This window comes from Gracilinanus agilis, chromosome 2 (genome assembly GCF_016433145.1).
Source record: "Gracilinanus agilis isolate LMUSP501 chromosome 2, AgileGrace, whole genome shotgun sequence".
Classification (NCBI taxonomy): domain Eukaryota; kingdom Metazoa; phylum Chordata; class Mammalia; order Didelphimorphia; family Didelphidae; genus Gracilinanus; species Gracilinanus agilis.
In genome coordinates, this window is record NC_058131.1 from 646,883,740 (window position 1) to 646,907,712 (window position 23,973).

The following is a 23,973-nucleotide window of genomic DNA, read 5'->3' on the forward strand; positions in this document are numbered from 1 at the left end:
ATGGAGCATGAAAGTTCAGTCCTAATAAAAATGACAAGTTTCCCCAAATGAATCTACTTATTCAGTGCCATCCCAATAAAATTGCCCAAAAATTATTTTATAGAGCTAGAAAAAAATAACAAAATTCATCTGGCAGAACAAAAGGTCAAGAATATCAAGGGAATCAACGAAAAAAAATGTGAAGGAAGGTAGTCTAGCAATACCAGATCTCAAACTGCATTACAAAGTAGTAATCATCCAAACGATCTGGTACAGGCTAAGAGATAAAGTGGTGGATCAGTGAAATAGATTAAGTACACAATAGCTGTTAATAAATGACCAAGGTAATTTAGTGTTTAATAAATCAAAAGATCCAAGCTCTTGGAACAAGAACTCACTATTTGCCCAAACCTGTTGGGAAAATTGGAAAATGCTATGGCAGAGATTGGGGATAAACCAATATCTCACACCATATACCAAGAAAGGGTCAGTATGGGTATGTCAGTGATTGAGAAATAAAGGGTGATTCCATAAGCAAATTAGGGGAGTATAGAATAGTTTACTTGTCAAACCTATGGATAAGGGAAGAATTTGTAATCAAAAAAAGATAGTCTTTGTCATCATCTTCCTTTCTCTTCTTCTNTCTTCTTCCTCTTCTTCTTCTTCCTCTTCTTCCTTCTTCTTCTTTTCCACTTCCACAAAATGACTAATATAGTAAAATGTTTTACATTATTGTACATGTAAAATCTATGTCATATTGCTCTCTCAGTGAGGGGAGAGAAGTAGGAGAAAGGGTGGGAAGGGGAGAATTTTGAACTCAATTCTTTAGATGGATGTGAAAAAAACTGTTTTATATGTAACTGGGGAAAAATAAAATATTAAGAAAATTTAGCCCTATAGAGATCATAACTGGCTGATATTCCTTCCGGGACACAGGACTTAGGAAGCGCTTCAGGAGACAATGTTTACTCCCCTGCCACAGGTATTCCTAGGTCCTGCCTCCACACCCCCCAATGGCTCCTGTTTGCAGCTACACACACTTAGAGGGTGGGAAGAGAGTACATGGGGGCCCCCTGAAGAAAAGCAGACCAAGGGATAGGCAAAAGAGGAGGAGACACAGGGTTATCACAGACCTTCATAGATTGCAAAGAAACCCTTGCCCAGGATGTTGCTGCTGCTTCGAAACTCAACCCAAAGGCGACTGTCAGTGGAGATGAGGGGTTCTGGCACTTTGTCACCACAAAATCTACCTGAAAAGCAAAAGGCAAAGTAAGAACACCTTGTAACATTGTGGGAAGTATGCCAGACTTGGAACCAGAGGATATGGGCCACTTATAACTACGTGAGCTTGGACAAGTGACTTCCAATGTTGGGGCTACAGGCTCCTCACCTATAAAATGAAGGAGTTTGACTACATGCCTTCAGACTCTGCCTCCCTAGTCTTAAGATCAGCATAGGTGAGTCTAGTCAAGCTCAAAAAACTCCAGTGGCTCCTTCTGACCTCCAGGAGCATGTCCTCCGTCTGGCACTTAAAGCTATTCACAACCTGTCCCCTTTGTATTCTTTCACATCATCCCCTTCCACAGAATCTCTAGCCCAGCTATATTGGTCCACTCATTGTTTCTCACATGTGACACCCCATCTCCCAAGTCCATGCCTTTCTATCAGCTGTCCCCGACATGGATTCCTGTTCCTCCTCTTCACCTCTTCCTCTTAGAATTCTTAGTTCACTTCAAGATTCAAGGCAAATCCTACCTTTTGAAGGTCTTTTATAGTCCATCCAGCTACAAAAGCCTTCCCCTCTAAGACTACCTTATATTTAATCTGTATATATCTTGTATCTAGTTAGTTATTTGTATGTTATATGGCCCATTAGAATGTTAGCCTATTGAAGACAGGAAAGGAATTATTTTTGCCTTTTTTTGTATCCCAAGTGCTTATTACAGTGCCTGGAAAATAGTAAACCCTTAATAAGTCTGTGGACCAGTTGATGAATCAACTATGTCCTATAGTGAGAGAACCAAAGGACTTATTAAAATTATGCTTCCCTTTTTTTGCAACAGTGCTAATATGAAAATATGTTTTGCTTGATTTCATATGTATAATTTCCTTTCCGATGGATGGGGGAGAAAATGGAAAAAGGGAAAGAATTTGGACCTTGACGTTTTAAAATGTTAAAATAAATAAGCAAATAAACTTAAAAAAAACAAGTCTCACTGCATCAGAAGCCTAGTCCTTGAACTTGGGAGTGTGGGACAAGAGCTTGTAGGCAGCAAATCTGATTTCATCAGAATAGGGGATTTCCCAGTGAGAAAATTCCCTCTACCAATGGAAATCAACAACAGTTCCACCATTTATAGTGTTAGAGAGTCTCTGGGCTTCAATTTCCTCTTTTATAAATGAGTATAATAATGACTACCTCCTCGGGTTGTGAAAATAAAAAGAGATAATATTTGAAAATGCTTTGCAAATATTAAATTGCTATATAAATGCTCTCATCATCATCATTATTATTTATTTTCTCAACTAGGCCCTTTTCTTATTTACATAGGAAAAAAAACCACCACCCTAGCATATCAATTTGGTCTTTTACTATCACCATCTGTTCAGTCTGATTTAAAATGAATGCTCTCCATAATTGCTCTAGCCAAATATTCTGGAAAATAATTTGGAATCATACAAGAAGAGTCACCAAGTTTTTCATACCCTTTAACCCAAAGATCTTACTGCTAGGCACATATATTCCCAGGAGATTAGAAAATGGAAAGGAAGCTCCAGTTTATGCCAAAATATTCACAGTAGCCTTTTTATTGGTTTAAAGAGAGAGAGAGAGAGAGAGAGAGAGAGAGAGAGAGAGAGAGAGAGAGAGAGAGAAGTGGTAACAGGGTGTGTATCCATTGACTAGAGTATAGCAGAACTGGCATGTGAATGCAATGAACTATCGTGGAACAAGGAACAAGATGGAGAATTCCAAGGAACACAGGAAGCTCTGTATGGTAGAATGAAAAGGGAAGAGCCCAAAAGATAATTTACACAATATGAATAAAGCCACATAAATGAAAAGTTCATTAAAAGGAGCCCAAATTCTAAGGAAATAAAAAACTAAAAAACAATAATAAACCTTCCTCCCCAATCCCCTGCCCTCTTTGCAGAGAGGCCAGGGACTAATGAGGCAATTACTTTTTTTTGTTTGTTTGTTTTTGCTGTATTATTTTTCTTGGGTACAGGGAGGGTTTGGTTTTAGATTGAGGGTGGGGAGGAGGGTATGTCCTGAAAAGATTACGATATAAAAAACAGGCAACATCAAAAAAACATATTAAAATTCTAGACAGTATGATGTGCTGGACAGAGGGCTGAACTCAGAGTCAGTTCAAACAGAGCCTCTGACACATACTGGGTGTTTGACGCCAAGGTTAGGTGTTTTATCTCTCAAGGCCCCAGTTGTTATTTGGTTATTTCAGTTGTGTCTACTCTTCATGACCCCATTTGAGTTTTTCTTGGCAAAGATACTAGAATGGTCGCCATTTCCTTCTCTGGCTCATCTGACAGATGAGGAAACAGAGGCAAACAGGGTGAAGTGACTCGTCTGGGATCACGCAGTCAGTAAATATTTGGGGCTGGATTTGAACTCATGAAGATGAGCAGTCCTGACTCCAGGTCTGGCACTCTATCCACTCTTGCCACCTAGCTGCCCCCAAGCTCCCAGACAACTCCTTAAATATCCAAGTTCCAGGACAGTTGCCCATCTAAATTTGGAAGAGAAAATTTCCTCTTTAAGAGTTCTCTAAATCAGTGAAATTTCATGTCCAGTTCAAAACAAACAAACATTTTTAATGAAATAAAATAAAATGTAAAGAATTCTCTTAGTGATTTTCCCCTCCCTTTGCAATGATCCTTCAAGCCATCTCGGTGGCAAATGAGTTTCCGATTGTCCCATCTCGAGGGAGCCTTCGATTTGAGGGGGCTGGTACTGGGCCAGGACGGCCAGGTAGTGGAAGGCGGTAGCAGATGAAGTTCAGGCTGGAACCTCAGCCAGCAATGACCAGAATTCCACAGCCCAGGGTGGGGAACAGATTACCAGAAGCTAATGGGGACAGCTTGGGCAGGATCCCAAAGCCCTAACGGATTTGTTTTGTTTTGTTTTGTTTCAAAGGGGGGGGGGACCTTGGGATCAAACTGTGATGGGGACTAAGTGATCAGAATCCCAAGCCAAAGTCTGGATCAATAGGACAGGAACAGAGTAAAGGAAAGATTCTGGAGTGCCAAAGCAGGAGCCTCAGGAGCCAGGGGGCATGGAAACATCTCTGGGCACAGCTGCATCCTGAAGGTTCCAGGTGGTCATGCCCTTTACGGGTCTTTAAAAGAGACTCAAGAGGGCTGGGCTCTTGCAGCCTGAACTGGAGGAAAATGCCCCTCAAATGAGTATGCCTGGAGCCCACCCAGCAAACAGATCTGGGTGTCCAACTATAGCAGCTTCCCCTCTCTAGAGCTTGTGAGAGCTGGAGCTCTTGCCATAAGCCCACATTCAGGCCAGCTGTGTTCACTTACAAATTCTGATCAATGTGTGTTATTTCATAAGATCGGAGACTGAGAGCTGGAAGGGACCTTTGTTAGAAGTCAGCTAGTCCAAATGCCCTATTTTGTGGATGGAGGAATTGAGGACTTGCTGAAGGTCTCATAGTTCATAAACAGCAGAGCTTGGATTGAATGCAGACCCTCTGACTCCATATCCATCACACTACTATGTATAGAGTATGGCCAGGGAAGATCTAGATTTGAGGTCAGAAGATACGGGTTCAAGTCTGCCAGTGGGAAAGAATATTCAATCTGGAGCCTGAGGACCTGCCTCTGATAGTTTTTATTCATGTGGCCTTGGGCAAGTCACAACCTCTTTGAGACTCAGTTTCTTAGTCTGTAAAATGAGGAAGTTGTATTAAATGGAGCACCCTTCCAATTCAATATCTAGGATCCATTTACTTGCTGGGTAACTTCGCACAACTCACTTTCCCTCTTGGACTTTTAGCATCTTCATCTGTAAAACTGGCCTAGATGATCCTGGTTCTAACTGTCTGATTCATGTTGGTCATGTGAACTAAATAGGTAGGTATCAGATATCGGAGGGAAATAAAAGAGAACCACATACCTGTGGATTGGTAGAATGAATATCATGGGGAAAAGAATTCCCATATAATAGAGTGAAAGTATTTTTTTTTAATTTTGGGAGAGGAGGACGGAGGAAGGAGTTTATCAGTTCATACAACAGATACAAGAAAATCCATTTGGACTGAAAGATAGGAGTTCCTTTTTGCCTTGGACAACTTTTGCCCTTATTTTGCCAGTCTGCTTCTGGGATACAGAAAAATTATAGCATCCATTGCTCACAAGAGGATATCAGGATAGTTTAACAGAATTCTGGGAAACACTGTGTTACGCCTCCTTCCACTCCCTTCCCATTCCTGACCAAGTACAGCCTTTTGAGTTTGCAGAGCTCATCATAAAATCAGATGAAGCCTAACTCCTTCCAGGGGCCCCAAATGGAAAAGCCAAATCATAGGGCTACCATTCTACCACAGGTTCTTTGAAATAGCCAATTAGTACCAATTGTTTTTGTGATAAAAACATTACCAGTATGGGAATAATTTCCTACTGTGAAAGAACAAATATAATTAATCATTCAATAAATAATAAAGGGAATTAAAGAAAAATAGGAAATGTCTGGAACATGTAGGATTTAGCATGATTTAGAGTGGGAAGGGATCTCAGAAAGACTTCTTCAAACCCAATCTAGCTCATGATCCCCTGGATGACTTCTCCAGCTCCCCCCCACCCTACCCAGTCACCTTCTACTTAGTATCTGAAGAAGGATTTGAACTCTTGTCTTCTTGACTCCAATTTCAGTGCTCTATCCATTAAGCCTAGCAGCAAAGAAATTGCAGGCATTGTCCTTGCCCTCCGATAGCTTATAAAATTCATAGAGACAAGACAAATAGAAGTATCCACTACCTAATGTTAGTTGGTCCTAGGAAGAGTCAATTAATAGGCTTTATATGCTAAAGAAATTAAAGAAAAAGGATAAGGGCCCATATTTACAAAAATATTTATAACATCTCTTTTGTGGTGGCAAAGAACTAGAAACTAAAAGAATGTCCATCAGTTGGGGACTGACTGAACAAATAATGGCATATGAATGTGACAGAATACCATTGTGCTGTAAAAAATGATGAAGGAAGTGGTTTCAGAAAAACTTGGGAAGACTTGAATGAACTGATGCAAAGTGAAGTAGGTATAATCATGATGTTTATGATTATGTATTCCAATATATAATAATGATATATAATATAACAATATATGCTATTATATAATAAGAACAGCACCATAAAGGCAAACAACTATGAAAGACTTAAGAATTTTGATGAATGCAATGAGGAACCACAATTCCAAAGGACCAAAGATGAAAGATGCTATCTACCTCCTGAAAGATGCAGAATAAACCTTTTTTCTTGGCATGGCTAATGTGGGGATCTGTTTGCTTGACTATACATATTTGTTATTAGGATTCTGCTTTCCTTTTTTCAATTGGGGGGTAAAAAATAGATGCTAATTAGTTAAAAAATTAACAATAATTTTAAAAGACAAAAATTCATAGTTCTTATTCTTATATTGTCATTCAGTCGTCCCAATTGTGTCTGCTTCTTTGTGAACCCATTTGGGGTTTTCTTAGCAAAGTTCCTGGAATAGTTTGCCATTTCCTTCTCCAGCTCATTTTACAGATGAGGAAACTTAGGTGAAGAGAATTAAATGGCTTGCCCAGGATCACAAGGTTAGCAAGTGTCTGAGACCAAATTTGAACTCAGGATAAAGAGTCTTCCTAACTCTAGACCTGGTACACTGCCCAGCAGCACCCCATTTTGTAGGCAGGGAAATGGAGGTGCACAGGAAAGGGTGAAATATTGTGTCCAAAACTAAAAAGCAAGACAGAAAAGGGCACAGCCAGGATTAGATAAATTCCCCGCCTGCTCAATTCACTCAGTTGGGATTTTCCTCATTTGTGAGGCTGTCCCCAAACCAAGGATGTGACTCACTCTTTGGCTTGGGTCTGGTGTCCCTCTGTGAAAACACCGAATGTTCTCCTAGTTACCTCTGGGTCTCCTTTTCCAAAGTACAGCTGGGATACGGGAAGGAACTTAATCAGGGCAAGGGGTCTGGCATGACCAAGTCAAGCTCGCTCTCTGGTTCCTGGATTCCAAGGAGGAGCCCAAGAAGGATGCAGAGAAGAGGGAATGTAGATGAGGAAGTGACAAGTGGACTCTGTGGAGTGTGATAAAGGGTTCATTCATAAAAAGTTATGCCCCATTGATGGCTGGATTTTTCACACACTTCCCTGGGAAAATATGCAAAGCACAGTTTTTTTCCAAGCAAAAGGCATACTTTTCCCAATCCACCCTAATCCTCTCTCCCTCCTGCAAAACAGCACCAGGCTGACTCCTCCCAGAAGATTTCATGGCCCTGGCCGCCCCCCCAACCCCCATCCCTGCCAGGGGCCAGCCCCCTCCCCTTGCTCACTCAGTGCACTTGTTCCAAATACAAAGGTTTACTAGCAACAGCATTTGGAAGCCCCAGAGTAGGCCAGATCTTAGGCAAGCTAGAGATTCTACAAGTGGAGCCTGACAGCCAAAGGCTTAGGGCCAGGCCTCACTCATCCACACGCTCACACGCACCCTGCCACTAGCAGCTGGTAAAAGCAAGGGCCAAAACTAATCAGGAGAAGGCCAGATCTATTTGGTCCATGCAGTTTGGCCAGAGAAGCCTGGATCTACAGGGAGAGGGAATTTGTGTTTCTTTCAAAGGGGAGAGGAAACCACAGAAACAGCGTAATAATTTCCAGGAATAAGCAAAAACTAAACCCACTGTACTCTGTCTGGGGATTCAGACCCCATCTAGAGGATTATATCCAATTAGTGGGTGCCATATTTTAGATAGGTCATTGATAAGCTGTGTAATGCAGGATTTCTTGCATTTGCAATATTACCCTAGGCAATCCTGTCAGTTAGCAGAATGGAACTCTGGCCTGGCAGGTGCCATCCTGGGTCCTGACAGTTGGGCTGTGACTATTTAAGGCCCTGCAAACCCAACCTTGGGGTTCTGATTTCCTTGACCTCACCCAGACACCCAGCTACCCCTGATTTCCCTTTGGGGACCCCGGGAGGTTGAAGGGAGGTGAAGGGAGGTTGAGTTGTGGAATATGGGCAGAATATAGGTTAGAGTAGCCTAGTGGTTAGGGACATCCCTTGTACAGATCAACTGGATCAAGCTGGAGAGCGTAGAGAGACCTAAGCTAATGCCATAAGAGGATCAGTTTAAAGGAACTGGGAATGTCTAACCTAGAGTAGAGAAGACTTGGGTTGGGGATAGAGAGGAAAACGGAGAAAGACTTGGAAATGAGAACTGTTTTTGAGTTTTTGAAGATCTGTCACAGAGAGGAGGAAATGGCCTAGTTCTGTTCATCTAAGAACACAGAATTAGGAAAATGGACTAGAAATAGAAAAAATGTAAATTTAGACCTGAAGTAAGGAAGGACTCCCCAACAAAATAGCTATCCCAAAGTAAAATGGCTCTCTCTAGGGATCATGAGTTTCCCTTTGCTTAAATGTCTTTGACTAGTTGTTAGAGATGAATTTCTACCTTCTGCAAGATGCCTTTCCCAGGTCCTTCCACTTAGAGTCCTCCTCCAGGGATGACCTTCCATTTATACTGTATATCTTTTGTATGTGGATAATTATTTAGTTGTTGTATACCCAGTAGGACATTAGCTTCTTAACTGCAAGAATGTGTTTTTGCCTTTCTTTGGGGAAACGAAGATTGCCACATAGCAAGACTTCAATGAATATGTATTCATTGATTGACTATAGAGGAAATCCTTGTTTTTCAGAGAGAAATTTGAATAGATGGTCTCTAAGCTCCTTCCCAACTCTGAGCTTCTATGATTCTAATTTAATTCAATTTTTTTTCTCTTGTGGCCACTCTCAGGAGCACAGTCCCTGGTCACTTGCCCCACTTTGGCTCTCCCTTTGCCCCAACCACAATCCATGAGACCATTAACATTCCAAGGCTCAGCATCATCTCAACTCATAACCAGGGATCATGGACCTAGAGCCATAAAATACTTTAAAGATCATCTAATCTATCCTCCTCGTTTTACACTTGTGAACACAAAAGCAGTAAATAGTAGAGGCAGAATTTGAACCCAGGTTCCGACTCCAGATTGTATTGTATCAAATTTATTGTATATTCCCAGTGTTTCCTGTGAAAAATAAAATGAATATAGGAGGATAGATTTAAAAATATTATGGTTTTAAAAGATTTATTGGTAGCCATTAGAAAAATGGAGCCACGTGCCATCCTGCCTACCAGGACCTGCCACTACCATGCTGCTTCAGCCAGAAAGAAGAGCCAGTGCCAGTCCTGGCACTTGATTTTATCTTGTATACATCATGATGTAACTGTCTACATCATTATGCAAGACAGGAAGCCAGTGAGCTCATGGGAAATGTAGCTTCAAAAACCCTGAAATGTCCACGGGAAGCCAGTGGGCTCACAGGAAATTTAGTTCAGAGACCTCAAAATTTCAATAACACATTTCCCCACTGTGATCCTCTTGGTGTTCAAAGACAGAAAGTAAGGGTTAAAAAAAAAAGATCCATTTGATCTAAAGGACAAAAAAGCAACAACCAGATATTATCTCAATAGAGAGTAGGTTCCTGGTCACAAACTGGAGGTGGAGGATATTCATATTTTGAGTAAGGGTTAGACCAGTGGTTCCCAAACTTTTTTGGCCTACCACCCCCTTTCCAGAAAAAATATTACTTAGCGCCCCCTGGAAATTATGAAACTATTTATTGAACTCAGAATAGAATGTAATACAAAAAAAAAGTGTGGCCATCACCGCCCCCCTGGATCGCTGCAGCACCCACCAGGGGTGGTAGTGCCCACTTTTGGGAATTACTGGGTTAGACTATATCAGTGCTGATGCCCATTCCAACTATGAAACTGAATGCCATTCATTCATTCATTCATTCATTCATTTTATAAGTATTTACTAAGCACCAGTTCTGTGCCAAACATTGCTTTAAGAGTCAGGGATACAAATAAAAAAATGAAACCATCTCGGCTCTCATTTGAGCTAGTCTCTGCTTAAACATTCATTAAGCATATTATAGAAGGTAAGTATTGAATAAAAAGTTGGACTAAATCATCTCTAAGACCTGAGATTCTATATAATACTCGGGTTGTCTCTGCTGGTAAATTTGTGCATTTCTCAAGTCTCTGGAGCTGGTTATTAGAGAGATTTCCAATCTCTCCAGTGCCCTCTCTCCTCTCACATATCTTCTATTTGGCCAAGCAAGATGGAAATAAGCAGGATGTGTCTTAGAGAAGGAGCAATGAGGGACCAACCCCAAGTACCCAGCTCCTGGAGACAAGTCCTTGGACATTGTCAAAGCTGGTCATATGGAATTAATCAAAGTCTAAAGAGATAGTTCTACATTGCACAGGTCCATCCACTGAAGTGATTCCTCCCTGTTCTTCTCCCCATCTGCTCTCCTCATTTCTTAATCCAACCACAGGTCTAGTTCATGCCCCAACCCCAAACCTTCCTTTCCTTCTGCCTCAAACTCCTCAGTGCCAGGGAATAAAATTAGGATGATAAAATAAGAAATGAGATTTTTGAACCAGAAAGCACCTAACCTAACATTCTCATTCATACACTAAAGCCCAGAAAGGGGAATAATGGCCTGCCCAAGATTACATAGGTCAAAAGTGGAAGTGCCATGATTTAAACTCAAGTTTAAACCCACACTGGCTTCCCAAATAACAACAATAAAAGTAATGCCCATTTCTATAGAGCTTCCAGTTCCACAAAAAACTTTCCTCACAAGGATGAGTTGTTAGAATATTAGCTCCTTGAGGACATAGACTGAGTTTTCAAAAATTCTCAATGCCTAGCACATAGAAGCATTTAATAATAATTGTTGACTGATCAGCTATTGGAAATACAAATAACATTTCTATTTTACAAAAAAAAAATAAGACTTAGAGATGATCACAGATTTATAGTGGCAAAAAACTTTGGAGGTCATCTGTCTAATTCAATAAACACCCTCCTGTGCAAATGAGAAAATCTGAGTCCCTGAGAGGTAAACTGAGTGCCAAAACCCTGATTTGAATTCAGGTCCTCTGACATGGGTAGATCCAGTATCACTATGATAGTTTAACTGGTTTGCTCCAAGTGAGCAGCACGAAGACTATGATTGCCCAGATCTGTTCTCATTAAATCCTCTACTCTTCTCCACATCATCCCATTAGAAATATGATTCTGAATTTGTTTTGCTGTTTGGAATTGAGGTCTGGGAATTAGGACATGAGATTTTCGGCAAAGGCATCTGTTCCCACACCTACTAAAATATACCTAATCAAGGAGATTAGAACCATAAGGCAGTCTGAAAAAGGCAGAATTATCTACCCTTCCGTGTCTGGGTGGAATTGAGAATGTATTCCATTGTGGGATAAATCAATTTAATTCTTCTTTATTAATTGAGAGTAAAAGAATGTAAGTACTTTCACTGTGTAGCCAGCAGCTCTTCAGAGCATGGGCCAGGTCGTTATTATGTTCCTTCCTTCCCAGGGAAAAAGCTTACAGACCAGGGATTTGTGTAGGGAAAAGAGTTTTTCTGCCAATGACTTGGGGGTTGGTGGGAGAGGAGGAGGGCGGTTTAGGGAATGTGGTTCTGACTTTCTCTTGGTGAAAACAATCAGAAAGGAGGGTTGGAACGCTTGATGAAAAAGTAATGGAGTAGAGAAACCAGTGGCCAGGGACCTACATGGACAGTGCCCAACTAGGGGCCCCACAGAGAGAGGGAACAGGGTGTGAAGTCTTAAGCAAGAGGCAAGCAATCCTAGGAACAGGCTCAGCCCATCCCTGAAGGCTTCAGCCCCAGGGACATGCCCAAGGATGCTCCAACCAACCACAGAAACTCTGAGAGTTCATGGCCCAAATCATGAATTCATTGTTTAGGCTACTTTGGCCAGGGTCAAGAGTGAGGGTGCACTTGCTGGGGAATAAGTCCTGAGATAGGCTTTATTATGTGCTTGGGAACTCTGTCCCCAATTAAATATTTCATCATTTCATTGTGTGGTTCCTGCCTGGCCCTTAAGCACAACAAACTGGATGATCTTGACTTTAGAAATTTCCAGTTTCTGACTTGAACAGGGACTGGAGTCATGTGATAATTATAAGGATCCAAACACGGCTACTTTGAACTCCAGGTTGTACGGAATCCAGAACCGAACCATGGAAAGGTTAGAAATATATAGACAAACTCGGGAGTAGCTAGGTGGCTCAGTGTATGATAGAGAACCATGCCTGGAGAGGGGAGGTCCTGAGTTCAAATGTGGTCTCAGACATTTCCTACTTGTGTGACCCTGGGCAAGTCACTCAACTCCCATTGGCTAGCCCTTACCACTCCTCTGCTTTGGAACCAACACTTAGTATCAATTCTAAGAGATAAAGTAAAGAGTGTATATACAGTAAATAAAGAGTAGATATAGTAGATAAAAAAGTAGATAAAAAATATATAGTAAATAGAGTATTCACAGTAGATAAAGAGCATATATAGTAAATAAAGAGTATATATAGTAAACAAAAATACAAATATAGTAAAAGTATAGAGTAAATATGTAGTAAATAAAGAGTATTTATAGTAGATAAAGAGTATATATAGTAAATAGAGTAAATTTGTAGTAAATAAAGAGTATTTATAGTAGATAAAGAGTATATATAGTAAATAGAGTAAATTTGTAGTAAATAAAGAGTATTTATAGTAGATAAAGAGTATATATGGTAAATAGAGTAAATTTGTAGTAAAGAGTATACATAGAANTATATTATTTTCTATATATATTCTTTATTTACTGTATATATAATCTTTATTTACTATATATACTCTTTAATATATTCTCTTTATTTACTCTATATACTATATGTCCTTTACTATATATATTTTATTTACTATATATACTCTTTATTTACTATATATACTCTAATAACTACATATTTACTCTACTATTTTTTACTATATATATTTTATTTACTATATATACTTTTTATTTACTATATATATACTCTATTAACTATATATTTACTCTACTCTTTATTCTTTACTATATCTATTTTATTTACTATATATATACTCTATTTACTACATATTTACTCTTTTAACTATATATTTACTCTACTCTTTATTCTTTACTATATATACTCTTTATTTACTACATATTTACTCTATTTACTATATACTCTACCATATATACTATTTACTATATAAAATATAGAAAATAATATATAGTAAAATCAAGTCTTCAAAAATAATAATGATAATAGTATTTATATAGTATTATAAGGGTTGAAAAGCATTTACCTATGTTATCTCATTTGATCATTAGTAGATACTGATTCAACAAGAGAAAATTTATAGCATAAAATTTAAGACTCTCCCCTTGAGAGAGCTTTAAATTCACCCTATTTTCCAAGTCTCACCCTACCTTCCCCAAGTCAAACCAGTGTAAGATTTTCCTGGATGGAGTCCCCACTACCATATTATCTGACACTGTTTTCCTAATCCAAGAACAGGACCATAAGTCAGGTGTAACCCAAATTCCAAGACCTGTTTGGGAACTTGATTGATTGCAGGTGAACTAAAAAGCCAAATTCACATGTGCCAAGGAAAACTTCTGAATAGGGGCCAACGCATGCATTACTGATGTTATTAAAGAAGAGTTGCCCACCCCACAGGTTGGCCACAGATCCAGGCTTCTCTCGATCTGCCCCAACCCTGCTGCTATGACCAAATCTTGGTCGTGATGTTGGACCTCATTTCTGTGGCTAAAGCCCCAGAAACACAAGCCTTTTCCTTATAACCCTCCTTACAGTAGGCAAATTAAATTTCTTAGGTCATTTATAAAACAAGTCTCTTCTGGGGTCCAGTTTCTAGTGAATTGATTGCTTAAAAAAGCTTCAAGTACCCACAGCTTCTCACCCAGATGTGTGGGTGTACCTTCCTGTCATCTAATTGATGATGCTGATGCTGATGCTAATAATGAGGATAATTAGGATTTACATAGCATTATATATTATCTCATTTATTCCTCGCAACAACCCTAAGTGGTAGGTACTACTTTATTTCCATTTTATAGATGAGGAAACTGAGGCAGACATAGGTTAAGTGACTTGCTCAGGGTCACACAGCTAGTGAGTAAATGAGGCTGAAACTGAACTGAGGTCTTCCTGATCCCAGACCCTATGCTCTGTGCATTATGGCATCACCTTTCCACCTCTATTTCTCTCCTACTCAGTCATTTGATATCTTCTGAGCCATGTGGCTCAAAAGACAGATCACCAGGTATGGACTCAAGAAGACTTGAGTTCAAATCCAACCTTAAATACTTACTGTGTGACCCTGGGAAAGTTACCATGTATGCCTCAGTTTCCCCATTAGGAAAATGAACAAGAGAAGAAAATGGCAAACCTCTCCAGTATTTTTGCCAAGAAAACCCCAAATGAGGTCACAAAGAGTCAGACATGATTGAAATGCCTGAACAACAACAAAAAGAAGTGAGAGAGGCATAAGAACTGAGAATCAGGGAAAAAAGTGATTTAGCTCCAAGGAATGGATATAGGCAGAAAATATTGCACTTGAATCCAGAACTCCTGCATCAAAATCCAGAGTCCCTTCCTCTTTCTCATACTGTTCTCTCAAATTCATATGAAAGCATTTCAAAATTAACTCACCCAAGAGTGGGGCCTTTCTCCAGTAACCATCTCGGACCTCGACGTAATCATACCAACACAGACGGCTTTTAAACAGGTCCATAGATGTGAAATTCAGAATAATCTGTGAAGAGGCAGTACAAAGTTAAGAGGGGTAGCCTAGCAAGACAAACCAATAAAATGCTTCTTAAATAGTTCTTCTAAGTCACAGTATATTATAATATTCCTTCATTAAAACACATTAAAACAACTGGCCTCAGAACCTTCATCTGAAAGGATTTGGAATACAACCATGAGCTCTGTAAAGATATTATTGTTTATACTATTAGTAAAAATGACAAATGTGGAAATATATGCTGGATAAGACACATAAGACCTTTTTCATCAGATTGCTTGCTGTCTTCAGGGAGGAGAGAAAGGAGGGAAGGAGAGAAAGATCTGGACCACAAAATGTCAGAAAATAGATGTTTAAAATGATCACTACATGTAATTCGAGAAAAATACAATAAAATGTTGGAGATATTTTACTATTAATAAAATAACTATAATCGCCACATAAAGAAAGCCAGCGTGGTATAGTAGATAGAGAGTAACTTCAGAGTTAGGAAGACTCAGGTTCAAGTCCCACGTAAGACACAGAATAGTGGTTATGACCCTGAGTAGATTACAACCTCTCTGTGTCTTAACTCTTTTAACACTATAAATTCCTTGATCCAACCATTCTGGATGGCAATTTGGAACTATGCCCAAAGGATTTTAAAAGACTGCTTGCCCTTTGATCCAGCCATACCACTGTTGAGTTTATACCCCAAAGAGATCATAAGGAAAAAGACTTGTACAAAAATATTTATAGCTGCACTCTTTGTGGTGGCAAAAAATTGGAAAATAAGGGGATGCCCTTCAATTGGGGAATGGCTGAACAAATTGTGGTATGTGCTGTTGATGGAATACTATTGTGCTCAAAGGAATAATGAACTGGAGGGATTCCACATGAACTGGAACGACCTCCAGGAATTGATGCAGAGTGAAAGGAGCAGAACCAGGAGAACCTTATACACAGATACAGATACACTTGTGGCACAATCGAATGTAATGGACTCCTCTACTAGCAGCAATGTAATGATCCAGGACAATTCTGAGGGACTTATGAGAAAGAACACTATCCACATCCAGAGAAAGAACTGTGGGAATAGAAACACAGAAGGAAAACAACTGCTTGATCACATGGGTCAATGGGGATATGATCCAGCATGTAGTCTCTAAATGATCACCCTTGTGCAAATATCAATAATATGGAAATAGGCCTTGATCAATGGCACATGTAAAACCCAGTGGAATTGCTCATTGGCTATGGGAGGGTAGTGGGAGGAGGGAAGAGAAAGAACATGAATCATGTAACCATGGAAAATGTTCTTAATCAATTAAATAAAATTTTAAAAATAAAATAATAATAATAAATCAGAAAAAATAAAAAACATTATAAATTTCTGAACAGTTGTTAATTTGCTTTGGTAGAAGGATTTTCCTTACTGGAAGTCCCCTATACCCATGAATTCACAGAGTCAGACCCTCTTGCCCATCAAAAAACAGACCCCACCAAAGATCCTAATAATGAACATCAGAGAAAAACAGGGAATAAATAGGGAGGAACTGATTTCCAGGACATTTTATAATGAAGAACTCAAGCTTCTTAAGTCATTTGGGTGTTAACCGAAAGAAACATTAAAAGATTAGCCAGGGGAAGAAGAAAGAGAGATTTGGCAAGAAAGGAGACATCAGTGAAGTGTGGATAGAAGGATCATTCCAACTGATGTAGGAAGACAGAGCTCTTTCATGTATTGCTTCTATCAGTTTTCCTTGGTTACTTCAGTCATTTTTTTTCAGATCAAGTATTTCTAATACCTTTTCTCCAATGTATCCTCATGTCCAAAAAGACATCCCATAGTTGGTCCACAGGATTCTACTCAACTACCTTGAGTAGTCATCATTGCACCTTCCTCCCTCCAGACAGGTCAGGCAATAAAACGATATTAGAATTCTCATTGTCTGCTTTCTTTGGCTGCTCTTGTTTCCAGGTCATAGAAGAAGACTATAAACCACAACTACTTGGCTTAGTGCAAGTGCTTGTTTGTTGTTCAATTGTTCAATTGTTCAAATGTCTGCTTCTTTATGATTCCATTTAAGGTTTTCTAGGCAGATACTAGAGTGGTTTGACATTTCCTTCTCCAGATTATTTTATAGATGAAGAAACTGAGTCAAGCAGGGTTAAGTGACCTACCCAGGGTCACAGAACTAGTAATATCCTGAGACACACTCTGAAAAAAGCCCTAGTAAAAAATTAAATTTCAAAAGCTCTGTTTCCAAGCAAATAGAATTGGAATTTACTTTCTAGCCTTACACAATTCACAAAATCATACGCTCACTTACCTTGCTTTCATTTGTTTAATTTATATAAAAAAGGAGCAGATGTAGCCCCCAGTAGTGAGAGTGGACCCCAATAAAATCATAGCCATAGCCTAGCTAGAATCAGTCGCATAGTCCCATGATCCCACCCGAGGCTACTAACCCCTCCCTGCTGTACTTGGTAGGAACTGGCCATTCTTGATAAACCTACTGAAGCAAACATTTCCCTGAGAATCTGGGCTAGATGGTTCCATATTTACCTGTGATTTATTAACCTATAGAAAACTCTGTCTAAGCTTCGATGAGGTAAACTAAGTCATTGTACTAAGATTATAAATCATTACTAACCACTGTGTATGTAAAAAGTTTACCTAATCCTTTACCTTATCTAACATTGCCCTATAAAATACCAGCTATGATGAAATAAATTTTACCATGATTCACCATCAGTGCCTTTGGTCCTCCCAATCCCAGAAACCTATCCATCCTTCTCATTCTGTCTCCTGAATCCACAATCACCATCAGCAAGCCTGACAATGTCTGAGGCCAGATTTGAACTCAGGAAGAAGAGTCTCAGATTCCAAACTGGCACCCTATCCACTATACCACCTAGCTGCCCCAGTGCAAGTGACCAAGCTTCAATTCTGCATCTGCTCTCTGGGAACAGCTTTATTCATCTCTTGCTGTCTCCCTAGTCACCTCATTGGTGAATCTTTTCTGAGTTGGAGTGCCCATGGGGCAAATTCTAGCTGTCTGTGAGCCCCCATTACCAGAAAGAGTTGCTTTGGACAGTTGGACAGAGGGTTGATGCTGGGAAAAGGGGGAATGGAGCAGCTCCCCGAGTGCCAGCTCTGCACATGTGCTACATCTTCGCCAATGCTGCTATAGGAGTTATTCTAGATCTTTTCCTTTCTCTAAGCCTGCAGTACCATCCCTTGCTCTAAGTTTGAGATGCCCTCACCTTCTCTGGGAATAAAATTTGCCTTCATTCTCTCCTCAACAAATGTCTGCCTTTACTTCTTGTTTTTTCTTCTTTTCCTCTGAGTTGAAAAGAAGCCTCTCCTTTTGACCTCTCTACTTTGACCCTCATCTTCAATTCCTGCACCAGAACCTTGGACTCTCACCCTCTGGACCCTGGGCACTCATTAATAATCTGTTGCCACCATGCCATTTCTAGACTATCTCCACGCCAGTTCTATATTGCTTTCCCCACTCCACCCTTGCCTCATCTTTGCATCTTTCCTTTCCACTTGACCATCCTCCATCAGTTTTTAGCTCAGTTCCTGGCACATAGTTGGTACTGTGTTGTGAATACAAGACTAATACGTATAAAAATAACTACACATTGATGCTATTTATTTGGATAATGAATATGATGCCAAGGAAGATCGTAGTAGCTGGCATGCCCTGGAGATTTCTAATTTATTTTGATAATTGTTTACTAAGTCATGTGCAAAGCACTGGGAACTACAAAGACAAAGCCTTGATCCAAATTTGTAAAAAATAAAACCTCTATCCCCAGACCTGTGATTTTATCTATATGAGGAGCTCCTAGTCTGGAAACTTCCTTTTTTGATACAGATCAGCACCTTCTCGGTGATTAACAATTAGAGGGCTACTCTGGATTCTCTGAGAGACAAGATTTGAGCCCACGTGCATCTGACTCCAAAGCCACTCTCTACCCACTACACTATTCTCTCTTTCTTCATATAACAGGTGCTCAATAAATATGCGGTGGTGGATTTTTCCTTTAGCCTCTGAAAATGCAGGTCACTGTTTTTTAATCAAGAGTCGATTGTCATGGATGGAGCAGCAGGCATGGAGTCAGAAAGACCTGGGTTCATATCTGGCTTCAGACACTTCCTCGCTATGTGACCCTGGACAAGTCACTTAACCCCATTTACCTAACCCTTGCCCTTCTATCGTAGAGCTGTTACTAAGACAGAGAATAAGGGTTTTGCTTTTTTTTAACGAAAGAGCCAATTGCCCTCGTTCGAGATTGACAGAAGCCCACATATCTTCTCTTGCTTTCACAGCTCATTAGTGAGGTGAAGAAATTGAAGTAAAAGAAGCAATGCTCAAATTAGTCAGTTCTGCTACTTACTCTAAACTCTGGTGAAGGCTGAGAGTGGAGAGTGAAGTAATTGGCCTAAATGAGACATTTGGGAATTTCAATTACCAGGGCTCTCCCTATTCTCCATTAGTGGATAAATGTGATTAAACCAAAGTTATATGGTTCAGTCCATACCAATAGCCTCTCACAGGCAGGACATATGTACATTTATTTATAGATATATAGAGGGAAGTAGTTGGTGGAATGGATAGTGTTGGGCTTGGAGTCAAGGAGATGGAGATTTAAGTTCCTCCTTTGACATTTACTAAATATGTGATTCTGGCAAGTCTCTTAATCTCTTAAGAAAATGGACAAATTGCTTAAACTTTAGGTGCCTCAAGAAACTCTATAGGGGTACCTAGGTGGCAGAGTGGAGAGAGCACCAATCCTGGAGTTGGGATAATCTGGTTTCAAATCTGGCCTCAGATATTTCCTAGCTATGTGGGCAAATCACTTAACCCTATTTGTCTAGCCCTTGCCCTTCTGTCTTAAGAGATGCTACTAAGACAGAAAGTAAGAGTTGTTTCTTTTTTTTTTAGAGTAACTCCCTAGACTTGGCTACCAAGTCACAAATCTGTTGAGATCTGCTTTGGTGGAGAGACTTGCCACACTAGGAGTTCCCCCATATAATTATATAGATCCTTGGTATAAAGCAAAAAAATAGAAGAAAACTAGCAATTAAGTTATTTGAGAATTCTCTAGGTTCCTGATCTTCTTCCTCTATCCTACCTTCCTCCTATCAGCTCCTCCAATATTCAATGGGAAGAAAAAGAGATGAAAGTCAAATTCACCCCATTTTAGTTGCTAGTAAACACTTTGCTTGACTGCCATTTTCTTTTGTCTCTTCTGGTCCCTCCAGCTGCTAGTGTCTTCTCTAAGGTTGTTTCTGTTGTTCAGTCATTTTCAGTCAGATCTGACTCTTCATGACCCCATCTGGAGTTTTCTTGGCAGAGATACTGAAGCAGTCTGCCATTTCTCTCTTTAGCTCATTTTACAGATAAGGAAACTAAGATAAACAAGATTTAGTGGCTTGCACAAAGTCACCTAGCTAGTAAGTGCCTGAGGCCAGATTTGAACTCAGGAAGATGTCTTCTTGACTTCAATGCCTATCACAATTATTGGCACATAGTAAGAACTTATTCAATGTCTGTTGATTAACTCATCCCTCAGTTCTGTCCCCACCATGAGACTTTTCCAAGCACTTATGGCAAAATCAATGTAGGATGGTCATATGCTCATCAATTTAGAGCTGAAAAGAGACTTAGAAATTAACTAGTCCAGTTTACCATTATTATTATTATTATTTAAATATATTTATGATGTTTCTTTTGTATACTAATTGCTATTCTGTCTGATGTGTTAAACAGAGTGGATAATAATTTAAAGGATTATGAATTCATAGATTGCCAATGTCAAGAGTCAGGGCAGCTGGGGAGTACAGTAGATAGAGCACTGGGCTTAGAATCAGGAAAACTCATCTACCTGAGTTCAAATCTAGCCTCAGATACTTACTAGCTATGACCATGGTCAAGTCACTTAAACCTGTTGGCCTCAGTTTCCTCATCTGGAAAATAAGCTGGAGAAGTAAACAGCAAACTACTATCTTTGCCAAGAAACCCCCCACAGGAACCATGAAGAGTGAGACATGACTGAAAAATAACTGAACAACAACAAAAATAAATTTGAGGATTGTCTCCAAAGAGATCATTGAATGCATGGGGTCTTATTACCCAGGGAGAGAGTCCAGAGAAATGGGATCGGGACAGAGCGAGCCTACAGAACCATGGCTGCTCTCCATGGCAATATTACCTCTCCAATGCCCAGTCTACAAGGCTAAAGGATTAGGTTTGTCTGTAGGAAAGGTATACTCGTTTGGATAGGATAAAAGGTAAAGCAGTTCCTTGTGGTACTAGCATTTAAGCTTGTTGTGATTTTTTCTTAATTTTCCTGGCACTCCAGTTCCAAGTGGTTATTTCTGCAATCCTTTGGCATGGTTTTAGCTCAATGGTTGGGCAAACAGCACGCAATGACTCAGATACACATACCTGTCACATACCACAGAGAGGGAACAAGCAAATTAACCTTTCTCAGTTACTAAATTCCAGCCAGCCTTGTAGTTTGGGGTCACCAGCTGACTAGCTGCAATAATCTCTCGGGTTTCCTTTTAGCCCAAATATTCTATAACAATCATCTCTCTTTTATGTGGTCTCAGATATTAGCTCTCACCCCACGCCTAGAATCAACTATATCATTGGATGCTCCAAAAAAGCGAAAGCTTTCGGCAAACATCGTAGATTACTCTGGGCGTGCATAGAAAAGCACATTTTGTTAAAAACCCTCAAAAATGAAAACACACATAAGACATGCTCCCTGCCCTCAAAGAGTATATAGTCTACTAAAAGAGAAAACATCTTCTTCAGGGTAATCTATGAGGTCTGCCGAAAAAATAACTCAAGTCTTCAAACTCTGTACTATGCTGCCACCAGAGTTTGAAGACCTGAGTTCCTTTGGGTAAGGCATGGGTTTCCTCATCTAGAAAACAAAGATGGTGGAGGTGACCTCTGGAATCCCTTCTAGCTCTCACCCTATGCGCCTAAAAATATTTAGTAAGGGTATCTAGGTGGCTCAGTGGATTGAAAGCCAGGCTTAACACAGGAGGTCCTGGGTTCAAATTCGGTGCCGGTCCGTTCTTAGCTGAGTGACCCTGGACAAATCACATAACTCCAATTGCCCAGCCCTTATCACTCTTCTCCTTTGGAACCAATATTTAGTGTTGCTTCTAAAATGGAAAGTAAGGGTCTAAAATTTTTTTATTATATCTTTTTTGAAGAAATATTTTTGAAAATGAGGATAGTTCAATGAACACGTACTCAGATCATCCAGCTTATGGCTCAAAGGGCACTCAAGTCTAAGCCTGCTTCAGATGATAATGTTTTTCCCAAGAGAATTCCACACCTACCTTTTCCCCAGGAGTGACAGATATCCTCCAGACACAATGGGAATAGGAAGGATAACCATTTGGGAAACCAGGTGCAGAAAAGTTCCCTGTTGTGTCCTGCAGAGTCTCTCCACAGGCTGTTGAGTCAAAACAACAACAACTGTGATCTCCAACACATGAATTTACCCAGGCAACTCACCGCAGCTCTCACAAATGGGCATTATAAACAAATCACTTTGCAGGACAAGGACTTCTGAATAAGTCTGGGAAAATGTCAAATTCCCTATCAGAATACACACATACACATATACATATATAAACAGCATATAATAATAATAATAATAAGTAACAGTCATACAGTATTTACAATGTGCCAGGGACTGTGCTAACCCATCATCTTGTTGATACAACAATCCTAGAAAGTAGGTGTCATTATTATCCCCAATTTTCCAGATGAGGAAAAGAGGCAAAAGTTAAGTGAGTAAAACAATTTTATTTTATTAATCATCATAATTAGTATTTCATATAGGTTTTCTCATTTAACTTTCACATAATCCTGGAAGGTAGGTGTTATTAATTGATCTAGTTATTAGGGGAAAAGTTTTGTCCACTATTCTGTTCTCTCTGGTCAAGAGAAAGAGGGAGAATGCAGATAGTTGATTTGTATGGACATAAAAAACATAAGCATTTTGTTTTTAGAGATAAGAAAGTGGAGTGTGGGAGGCAGCTGGGTGGCTCAGTGGACTGAGAGTCAGACTCAGAGATGGGAGGTCCTGGGTTCAAATCTGACCTCAGATACTTCCTAGTTATGTGACCCTGGACAAGTCCCTTAACCCCCATTGCCTAGCCTTTACCACTCTTCTGCCTTAGAACCAATACCCAGTGTTGATTCTAAGATGGAAGGTAAGGGTTTAAATGAAAAAAAAAAAAAAAGTAGAGTGAGGTCCAGAGAAGTTAAATGACTTGCCCAAGGCCACACAGAGTAAGGAGAGAGAAGGTTTGAACCCCACTTCTTCTGCCTCTAAATCTAATGCTTGTTCCAGTCTGTGTACCACACAGCTGGCTCTTAAAAACACATTGTTAAGTGAAACCATTTCATCATGAATGGATGGTTTCATACACATACTGTCCAATTTGTAGCTAAGGCTGAATGTCATCCTTTCCATAATTGGGTTTTCCAACAGGATGGTAAGTGGGAATTGGTCATGTTAAAGAAGTAAAAGGGAAATGACTCTAGCCGGGACAATGTGAGTGGGACATGCCCCTCTTACATTTTATCCCTTCAGTCCAAGTTCTTTCCCTATCAAATTCCATGTTAGCCAATAAATGGAATGGATAGGTTTTGATCTTGCTTCTTCTCTCTTTTCCTACCTACCAACTTTGGGGCTATAAAATAGTCAGAAAACAAACACTGGCAATAAGTCTGAACAGAAACAGTAAAACTAGATTATCTTCCAGTGAGTCATGCCATCCTTAGACACTAAAGGACTGCAAACACTTACGCCAATCTCTTTGGTAGGTAAAAAAGCATTTCTCATTGTTCCTCTCTGTTTTTAAAAAATATGATCTAAAGGTAGGTAGCTGGGACCTCTCAGTAGGATGTTCTGCAGAGCTTGGTGGGGGTGTTTATTTATTTAACGGCACAAAACCAGTGAGTGACATAGTGACAATTTTGTGCCAGGGTTGAACGGAATGCTTATGACAACAGACATTGTCATT

At 39.8% G+C, this 23,973-nt stretch overlaps 1 protein-coding gene across 1 annotated transcript in view; it reads right to left on the reverse strand.

Annotated features, from left to right (window-relative positions):
- The window catches only part of TLL2 (tolloid like 2), a 174,917-nt gene that overhangs the window by 39,397 nt on the left and 111,547 nt on the right, over nt 1-23,973 (reverse strand). Inside the window, exons 9-11 of the mRNA XM_044662652.1 lie at nt 22,276-22,391; nt 14,822-14,924; nt 1,113-1,229 (exon numbers count right to left, since the gene is read on the reverse strand). Of these exons, the coding sequence (XP_044518587.1) occupies nt 1,113-1,229; nt 14,822-14,924; nt 22,276-22,391 (336 nt within the window). The remainder of the gene's footprint in view (nt 1-1,112; nt 1,230-14,821; nt 14,925-22,275; nt 22,392-23,973) is intronic.